This window comes from Labrus mixtus, chromosome 5 (assembly GCF_963584025.1).
Source record: "Labrus mixtus chromosome 5, fLabMix1.1, whole genome shotgun sequence".
NCBI lineage: Eukaryota > Metazoa > Chordata > Actinopteri > Labriformes > Labridae > Labrus > Labrus mixtus.
In genome coordinates, this window is record NC_083616.1 from 7140054 (window position 1) to 7151041 (window position 10988).

General features: G+C 41.1%; 1 protein-coding gene across 1 annotated transcript in view; it reads right to left on the reverse strand.

Annotated features, from left to right (window-relative positions):
* The window catches only part of arid3c (AT rich interactive domain 3C (BRIGHT-like)), a 37660-nt gene extending 26672 nt beyond the window's left edge, over nt 1-10988 (reverse strand). The window contains exons 1-2 of the mRNA XM_061037511.1: nt 10741-10988; nt 9761-10348 (exon numbers count right to left, since the gene is read on the reverse strand). Coding sequence (XP_060893494.1) covers nt 9761-10348; nt 10741-10779 — 627 coding nt within the window. The 5' untranslated portion in view covers nt 10780-10988. The remainder of the gene's footprint in view (nt 1-9760; nt 10349-10740) is intronic.

The following is a 10988-nucleotide window of genomic DNA, read 5'->3' on the forward strand; positions in this document are numbered from 1 at the left end:
TGATTAAAGCTTTTTAATAATTTAAAGAATTTGATTAATGATTGTTAAACATGGAGAGTTTAATAAATTAATTTATTTTTCACTGGCTCATGTGTTTATGTTCACATCTGTTCAAGGGTTCAGAAAAATCTGAAGGATTTTTATCACATCATTTTTTAAACAGTCAAACAGAAACAGGTCACAATAAATAATCATAGATTGTGTAGAAAAAAACACAACAGCACTTTTAAAAGTATTTGTATGATTGTGCTGAAATCATTGTGTTGTTATCATGAAATTATTTTATAAAACTTGCCTTTAATTGTGGAACACAATCATGACTTCAGTGAAAATATTTCAGATACTGTGGATCTGTTGAGGATTAAAACCTGCTGACTCAACTAAACCTGATGAACACCTGCACTGACACACACCTGTACTCTGTCATTAATGTACACATGAGTCATACTGGTGAGTCATACCGAGCTGACTGTATGATTTGATCTGTTTCATCATCTGGTGCCTGGGAAAAAGTTAATCACAACACACACACACACGCAGACACACACACACACACACACACACACACACACACACACACACACACACAAACACCAGTGTTCCCCCTATCATTATATTAGGGGGCGGCCCGCCCCCCCTTGAAGGTCAAGTAAAAAAAAAAAATTAGATAGAAAAGGACAGCTGTCATTAAAAGTAACGCATGAACACCAAGATTCCTTCAAGTGTTTGTGTTGGCATGTCAGCGTGTGTGTGACTCTGCTAATGTTAGCATCAGCTCAGCTAACAGCTCAGAATCAGAGAGACACTGAACTATAACATTAAACTATAATCATTTAAAATAAAACAATGATTTATTCAGAGTTATAACAGGTTCTAATTATCATCACTTTGTATAAAAAGTTATTCAGAAGATACTTTGACATGTTTTTTTCTTATCTGACTTCAGTCAGCAGGGCTTTACTCTTCTGTTTCTGTTTCTATAGTTTCTAGTTTTTTTTTTTATACAGTGCATATTTTTGTCTTTGTGTTTCTCAGTGTGTGTAAATAAAGTTTATCTCTTTTTATCTAATCTCATACAGAAAAAAGGACTCAGTGTTAGCGGTTGATGTTAGCTGTTAGTAGTGTGTCTGAGATTATCAGCATTTTATTTTGGAGGTGCTGCAGACTCAGCGTGGCAGCAGAAAGTGTCAAACAGTCACCACGACTCACTGTGAGGAGACGTGTGTGTGTGTGTGTGTGTGTGTGTGTGTGTGTGTGTGTGTGGGAGGTGGGGGGGGGGGGGGGGGGGGGGGGGTGTCACTGTTCTTTATCTGCCATTTTAAAGTTATAATATGTGACTTTCAGAGTAGATGTCCAGTACATGTCGAACTTTAGCCCGGCCTCTCAAACATAAAAATTGCTGTCCCTTCAGCACACTGCGTCCCCTCCTGTTAAGACCGAGTGCAGCCTTTTCTATAACTGATCTCAATTCAGATATGCAGCCCAATGTTTTTTCAGTTCTTATTTTTTTAAGTATTTTACACCAAAAAAGTCAAATCTTCCATTTGAGCAGTCTGTTGGTTCTCCTTCAGTTGTACTCTTGTGACAACACTCTGTAATTATGCCTCCTGAAACAACTTCCCTGAGTGGACAGGGCGTCTCTCTTCCACCACATGTCAGCAGGGCTAATGGTTGGAGAGGGAGGGGTTCACATTTAAAAAAAATAATAATTATGAAACATGTTTGAGCCTCTGAGTGAAACATAAATAAACTGAAGGAAGCACTGTCCTGTCCACGTGAACACAGAGTTTAGAACAACAAACCCAGAGGGAGTTTGACTTCACTTTTTTTCCTTTTTTTTTTTTACCCAGTGATCTGAACAGGTAGAGTTACCAGGTGATCTGAACAGGTAGAGTTACCAGGTGATCTGAACAGGTAGAGTTACCAGGTGATCTGAACAGGTAGAGTTACCAGGTGATCTGAACAGATAGAGTTAACAGGTGATCTGAACAGATAGAGTTACCAGGTGATCTGAACAGGTAGAGTTACCAGGTGATCTGAACAGATAGAGTTACCAGGTGATCTGAACAGGTAGAGTTACCAGGTGATCTGAACAGGTAGAGTTACCAGGTGATCTGAACAGGTAGAGTTAACAGGTGATCTGAACAGATAGAGTTACCAGGTGATCTGAACAGATAGAGTTACCAGGTGATCTGAACAGGTAGAGTTACCAGGTGATCTGAACAGGTAGAGTTAACAGGTGATCTGAACAGATATAGTTACCAGGTGATCTGAACAGGTAGAGTTACCAGGTGATCTGAACAGGTAGCGTTACCAGGTGATCTGAACAGATAGAGTTACCAGGTGATGTTATTTTGAAAAAATTCTCCTGAGGGATACAAATAAAGAAACCATAAGATGATAAAAAAAAATAACATGCGGTAAACAAATGTATTCAAATAAAACTCAAACTTTCTGATATATCCTTTCTGGAGACTGGCTTCCTGTACCCCTTCACAATTAAAGCATCAGCCTCTTGCACTCCATCACTAATCTGTAGTTTTAATCTGAAGGTGAACCTCAGTGATCTCTGACCAGATTATCAGAATTAAGAGCAGTTCATATGGCAGCCGCTCAAAGTGTCAGAGGTCATCAGAGAGAGAGAGAGAGAGAGAGAGAGAGAGAAACAGAGAGAGAGAAATACAATAAAAAGTCAATGAAAAGCATCTCTTGAATGATAATACATACAAATGAGCCAACAGATCAAAGGTTACAGTTGCAACTGGAAGAAAAGGGAAGAAAACACAAAAATAGGTGTTTGGGAATAGAGAATAGAGAGCACATAAAAGTAGAAAAACAAATATATCAGGGAGTAACTCCACGCTGCTACTGCTGCTGCATTCACACAGTCTTCCTCAGAGACAAAACATCCACTCTTCATCATTATGAAGAGTGTCTCTACAGTGTTTGTTTACAGCAAACACACTGATTTCTTCACATTATGAGTGAAGACACATGAATTAGTCTCTGTCACTGCAGGTATTCAACAGAAGTTTGATCAGTGAACGCAAACTTTTGATATGTTGGTTTAATAAAGGTGAACTCTGTCTGCAGTGTGACTCATTATGAGAATGTGTGTGTAGGCCTATATGTGTACAATATGTAATGATTGTATGAAAGCTGTCAAGGATTTATGTCAACACTTCGTTCATTTGAACAATAAATACACTCAGGTGATGAAGTTCTGCAGAGTGAAGAAGAATGTGCAAAACGGACACAGCGCTATCTTTGTGCGCTCTATGTGAATTACTTCCATTTCAGATTAGCTGCATGTTATCTGCATGTGGCTGCATGTTGGCTTCATGTTGGCTGCATGTTGGCTGTGTTTTTGTTATGTGTTGGCTGCATGTTGGCTGTGTTTTTGTTATGTGTTGGCTGCATGTTGGCTGTGTGTTTGTTATGTGTTGGCTGCATGCTGGCTGTGTGTTTGTTATGTGTTGGCTGAAACAAGTTTTGGGGGCTGGGATTATCAGACAACTAATTTATTTAAAATAAAAATGTGTCCTTAGACATCTTTAGACAGTCTCCTTCCTTCGCATTTCTTTCTTAGACTTTCTTCCTAAAGGAGGCCTCTGCGCCCTTACATCCTGCTGAATCCCTCCCTCACAGATGATCAGGGTCTCTGTCGTCTTTTTTCCTGTGAGGTAGGTATTGATTTTTGTTGGTGAGTAGCTGAAGAGTCTCTGCTGTTTCTGCAGACTGAAACTATCCCATTAAGACCATAAAGCTGAACTCATTTCAGACTTTATTGATAAGGATCAGCTTGTACCTCACTCATCCCCCACGCCCCTCGCGTGGCAGGCTGCCCCTGCTAAGTCCAGCCAAGATTACGTTTTTTTAATGTAATAAATGTGTAGTTTGATATAATCACTGTTTCAACAAAAGAGCGGAGAGGAACATATTGGTGAACAGAAAAAATACAGTTCTTACATGCACCAAACTCCTGTGAGTGTGTGTGTGTGTGTGTGTGTGTGTGTGTGTGTGTGTGTGTTCCTCCTCCTGGTCCTGAGCGGTGTCTCTGCAGATTTAACCGGACTGTGACTGTCCGACATTCCCCCACACCCTTAGAGGAGGTCTCTCTGTCTCTCAGCAGATTGTCAGCTTACACCTTCTATCAGCTCACTGAGGGTCATCTTTCCATCGCTCTGCATCGAGCACAGGAGGAAACATGACCAGCAGCTATTGTTGGGCTGATGTCGCCCTGTCACTCACACCTGGGAGTAGGGGTTGTTTGCCCATTACAGATTGTGATTCCACAACAGCGCCCTAACAAAATTTGACCACTCTGACTACTCCTTTGTACTGTCACATTTCATCCATAACGGTGTAACATCGGTGTGCGAGTGTGAGAGGCACAGTGAGTAAACACACAGCTGGAGCTTCACACACACACACACACACACACACACACACACACACACACACACACACAGTGATGTTTCTCCCTGTCAGCTCCAGTCTTATAGTCACTATACACTTGTACTTATATACACATATAAAATATGTAAATACATTGTGTAGTAATGACTTCCTAAAAAGAGAGTGAAGTCAAACTCTCTCTCTGTTTGTTGTTCTGAGATCTGTGTTCACAATGACAAGGGAGGCACTTCCTTCAGCTTGTTTTTTTCCCTCCACCTTCAACTGTTAGACCTACAAACACGTGGGGGTAGAGAGACAGGCCCGCCCACTCAGGGACGCTGTGTCTACAGGCATAATGACAGAATGTGGTCACAGGAGTACAAATAAAGGAGAAACAACAGACAAAAAGGTTTTCTTTCTCGGTGTAAAAAGACAGATAGCAACTGAATAAACTTTGGCGATGCATATCATGACTTGAAATTGATCTCAGAATCTTGTTTTCAGATGGTTATCAGCACTTGACTGCCGCTCTCGTTTCACAGACACTTACTGGTGATGCAGGAAGGGAGGGGGAGCTGAGGGATGAAGGAGGTGTGTCCAAAGAGAGTGTTGGTTTTGATCAGAAGATTTGCTCTAAATGTCAAATTGTTTTGACAAAAAGAAAGTTTTTATTAAACACAGTAACTTTTAAACACGTTGGTATTTCTCTCTTCAATGTACAGGTCAAGCTCACAGTGGTCTGCATAAAGACAAGTTGGTGGAGCTTCTGAAAGCCCTGAAGATTAGAAGAAACCAAACCTCTGACGACTCAGAGACACAAATGTTATCTGAAATTAAAAACGTTTAAACTTTCTGTCTGTTTACCATTTCCCACCTGGTCCTGGTTTTACATCAGGCTGCGCAGGAAGGTGTTATTAAAACAGAGAGAGCAGATTAACTCACAGGTTAACTCACTTCTGTTACACCTGATCTGTCACATCCAGATTACCCTCAATCCTCACAGACAGAGAAGAGCTAAACATGTGACACTCTGAGGCCCCTCAGCCTGCTGCGGGAATGTGACACGCACACACACACACACACACACACACACACAAGCACACACACTAATCTATGACAGCAGCTACAACACATGCAGAGGTGTATGTCCTCCCGTCTAACATACATGTGGGTCATGTTTCAGATCAGCTTTAACCGTTTGTGCAGGGCTGAAGGTATGAACAGAGTTTCTGCTAATTGGATCAAACTAAACACAAATGTTTAACAACTACAACAACAAAAATAAGAATAAAATCCTTCAGAACCATGATCAGGGATACGTTCAGTCTCAGCACAGAGATAAGCAGTTTAAATCAAAAAATGTAATTCCTTCTAATTTAAATATTTTTATTTATCACATAAAAAATAAGTACTGGCAAGTGGGCTCTGGTAGCATAGTAGTTGGTGAACGTGCCCCATGTACGGACGATGTAGCCCTCAAAGCCGGAGAACACGGTTTGAATCCAACCTGCAGGCTCCTTTCCCGCATGTCATTCCCCACTCTCTCCCTCCCTGGTTTCTCACTCTACACACTGTCTTATCTCTACAATAAAGGCACAAACATCAATTTTAATGTCACTTTATGGATATAACCAGAAACAAAGATGGACGCCTCATCTCCAACCAATGTTGGACAGAAAAATAACGTATAAAATCAGACAGGTGAGGAGGAGCCTAACAGACTGGTTGGGTGTAGCCTAACAGACAGGAGAGGAGGAGCCTAACAGACTGGTGGGGTGTAGCCTAACAGACAGGAGAGGAGGAGCCTTACAGACTGGTGGGGTGGAGCCTAACAGACTGGTCGGGTGGAGCCTAACAGACTGGTCGGGTGGAGCCTAACAGACTGGTCGGGTGGAGCCTAACAGACTGGTCAGGTGGAGCCTTAGAGACAGGTGAGGAGGAGCCTGACAAAGATGACAAGAACTGTCTGTATAAATGAAATTTGAGCATTTTACCTCAAACAAACAGATAAACAGAGAGGATTACTAACTGAATGAACAGGTTCTGTGATGTAATACACTCAGAGTTACTGTAAAACGCTGACTAGAGAAAACAGACACTTTATGTCTTTATACACTCAGCAGAGACACAAACAGACTTTACTAGAAGTAAAAAAAAAGGTTACATCATTATAATAAAAACCTCATGCACTCATATACTTATAGAACAAACAACATGAAAAACAACAAGACAAATAATCAGGATTCTAACCAGAAAACCTGAAATTGAGCAGATAGTATACATCCTCTGATGTTACCATGGAGACAGCAAAACACAACTCCTTTAACGTAGCAGATGCCTGCAAGCTGCAGCTAACATTGGTCTGAAGCTAACAGCACAGACAGAAGGAGGCTTTCAGTCAACAACATTAGCATTCTGTTAGCACTCAGCATTCATCTCTGCTGCCATCGTCTTTCTTGACCAATAATTGAAATGATCAATAACCAGCTGGTCCGCTTTAACTCATTTAAACACACTGACTGGTTTATTTCAACACCAGAACTACATGCTCTCATTGAGCTGCACGTATGAATGCTAACAGCTGAACATTTCACTTTGACTTTACCCAGACGTTTTCTTTTCAGCCTCATAGTAAAATTTCTACATTGGGTCAAGGTGAGCTGATGTACAAACACAGCAGGAAATATTCAGGAAAATGCACTGCCTATTCTGAGATGTTTTTTTTTTTTTTTTTTTTACATCATGTCCAGCTTCTGACACACACGCGCCTGTGCAACAATTAACTCCTCAAGCTGTGAGGTGCATGTGTGAACAGGCAAATCAGGAAGCATTCAGGGGCAGGCTGTCTGAAATGTTCCAGAAATGTTCAGGAATTGCATGTGTGTAAAAGGGGCTTGACTGTGTGTCAGCACGCGATTATCTTCCTGTTTCGTAATCGTTTGGCATCCAGCTGCCAGCTACACACACACATACACACACACACACACACACACACACACACACACACACACACACACACACACACACATATACACACACACACACACACACACACACACACACACGGGACGTCCCAGTGTTTCTGGGTGAGAGCCAGCTCCAGTTTCCTGGAAAATCTGAACGGCTGCCAAAATTATGTAAGTATATGTGTGCGTGTGTGTGTGTGTGTGTGTGTGTGTGTGTGTGTGTGTGTGTGTGTGTGTGTGTGTGTGTGTGTAATGACTACATATGTAAATACTTCAATATAACTTTTTTATTCAGATTCAAAACTTATACATTTAGATTGTATAAAGATGTAACACTTGTAACTTTAGGTTGAGATCAAAATGTCACCTTATTGTACTAGTTTTTTATTTAACACACATAGTTGTGTACATGTTGTTGCTCTTTGTTAACATGCATTATCAGCCCTGGTTGTAGTTTGTCAGTCTGAGCATGCTCAGTGTGTCGGCTCCGCTCTGTCTGCTGAGCAGCCAGAAAAGTGTTTTTATTGTCCCATCATGACCATTACATTTCACACACACACACACACACACACACACACACACACACACACACACACATACACGCACACATACACACACACACACACACACACACACACACACACACACGTACACACGCGCACACACACACACACACACACACACACACACACACACACATACACACACACATACACACACACACACACACGTACACACGCACACACGCACACACACACACACACACACACACACACACACACACACACAGCTGCTGCTTCAAACAAATAACTAACTACCACTACCAAACGGAGGTAAGCTGAGCTGTTGTTTTTCTGTGATTTGTCTGTACTACAGCGCACCTTGTATTACTCAACATTACCCGACACACAGTGAACACGCCAGCTTCCATTCATAGTTTTAACTAACTGCAGTAATACAAATAAATCAGATAAAATAGTAAGACCTGTGACCTGTTAGAAAATGTTTCAACTTTATTCTGTGACTGATCTGAAAGTCCTGAAACAAAATCTATTTATTTATTTATTTTTTAAACAACCACAAAGTGAAAAACAACTTGTCGTGTTTTCATTTATGTTCATCACCAAGTTAATAAAGATTTAATGTTACATTATTAATGTTTCACCTTTTTAATAAAGCTCTATTAGTTAACACAGGGATTCTGTGAAATCCATCATTTTCTAACTAATACTTCTGATTAATTTAATAAGTGATTCATTAAGGGTGATTTTATCATGTTATTCAAGTTACAGAGTTAATAAATGATCCTGTGTTAAAAGCTTCAGTCTCCAACCTGATGGTGTCACAGAAACACACTGTTACAGATATAAATACACAAAGTGTGTTTGTGATTGTTGTATGTCCTGATGTTCTGTCACTACACGCTGAGGATTCACATTAGCATATCAGTTATTATATATATACATCTATTATCATATATTAATAATATAAAGTCCTGATGGATCACACTGATGGTAATTATATAATGATGATATAAAGTCCGTCTTTCTTTTTCAACATTAAACATTCTGTTTGTGTCTCTTTAAAACAAATGTAAAATACTGCAGGAATGATTTCATATACAGGATATATTTATGATTATTAATATGTGATCCAACAACTTTATATGATTATTGAACACTGAAGAAATCTTTATTTCATTTAAAGTCAAACATGAACTGTATCAAAACTCTAAACTTGATTCATGTGTAGGCTAAATGTTTTTATATTCAGTACATTAATGTTGAGTTAAAATCACGACTTATATTTCTGTTCTGATCATAGAGAATGAAAACATCAAATACAGTCTAACGTAACAGAAATGAATTCATATAAATGATGTGTAATGAGTTTTATTATTAACTTTTAATCTAATCACTGAAGTCAATCAGAAGTAAACAAAACTTCATATTTATGATGAATCCTGAATTCATTCAGACATTGAATCATCACAGACAGTGGAGTCTGTTTTTAATGCTCTGTTAATAATAATATTACCTTCATGCCGATTAAACCATAAACAGTAATTAAATAATAAAATGATTCTCTTCCGGCTGAGTTAATTAAAGAAGCCGATCAGGCAGATCAGATTTGATACGTTCATGTTTAATATTTAATCTGAGCTCCTAATTTAAACTCTGATTTTAAATTAAATCTTCACTCTTGTTTTATATTCACTCTGAATATAAAGGGTTACATCTGATTGAAATAAGATTATAAAGTTTAATTAGACTGTCTTCAGTTCATGTTGAAGAAATAAAGACTCTTCAGATCAGAGAGATCATTATTATTTAAAATGATAATAAACCACGTCATCACAGAGAGCCCGCAGGTGTGAGGAGGTGTTTGGCTCCTACCTGTTTGAATTGCTCCTCGTAAGTCCACTCGTGCTGCTGGTTCTGGTTCTGGTTCTGGGTGAGGGAGGGGGTCGGGGTCTCTGCACGGCGGCCCGGCGGTAAAGCGGTCGGGACCCGGGTGAGGAGATGCAGCGGGGCTCCCTGCAGAGAGGACTCCCGCGGCGTGAAGTGGTCCAGCTCCTCCTCCTCCTCTTCCTCCTCTTCGTCCAGGATCTCCTGCTCGTCCAGCTCCTCCTGGTCCTCCCGGTCCGGTCTGACTCCTCTCCGGTCCTCCATGCGTTGCAGGGACAGCCCGTGATGATCGGAGCCGGATCCCCTGAGAGCCTCCTGGTACCGTCTGAAGACCAGCGCTTGCTGATGGATCTGAGCCTCCACCATGGACCGGAGCTCCTTCTCCGCCTCCGCCTGCCGGAGCTTCTCCTCCAGGGCGAGCCGAGCCGCCTGCTGCCGCTGCAGAGTCTCCATCACCGCCTCCAGCTTCATGCCGCCGCCCGCCGGAGGAGCCTGAGAGCTGGGGAACGAGCCGGGAGAGGTTACGGTGGGAGCCGGGAGAGGGGGGAAGCTGGAGGCGGAGGAGAAGGAGGCTGACTGCGGAGGAGCGAGAGGAGGCAAAGGTGAGTTACGCACAGGACAATTTATTATGAATTTGTTAATCCGACACTCACACACACTTAGACTAAAGTTACAGTAAACTCTGAACACACACACTTTCGCACACAGAGCGACGAGTTAATGCGAACAAAGTGAGTTCATCTAATCCAGAATAAAGTCAGCGCTAATCCAGTGAACAGTGACCTGATAATGTGTTGATCAGAGAGTAAATAAACTGTGTCAATCTTCTCTCATATTAAATAAGGTGTGATATTAATCTCATATGGTAGGCTATTATGTGATATAAAATGATATAAAGTTATATTAAATAAAGGTTTATAATCTAATCTAATATAAGATTAAACACAATGATATAAAATGAGTCTCACCAGCGCAGACTTCGCGGAGACGCTCGTGTGATCCACCATGCTGCTCCCAGTCTGACAGCCTCACTGACACAGAGCAGAGCAGAGTCCACGAGGCATTACACACACACACACACACACACACACACACACACACACACACACACACACACACACACACACACACACACACGCACGCACGCACACACGCACGCACACACACACACACACACACACACACACACACACACACACACACACACACGCACACA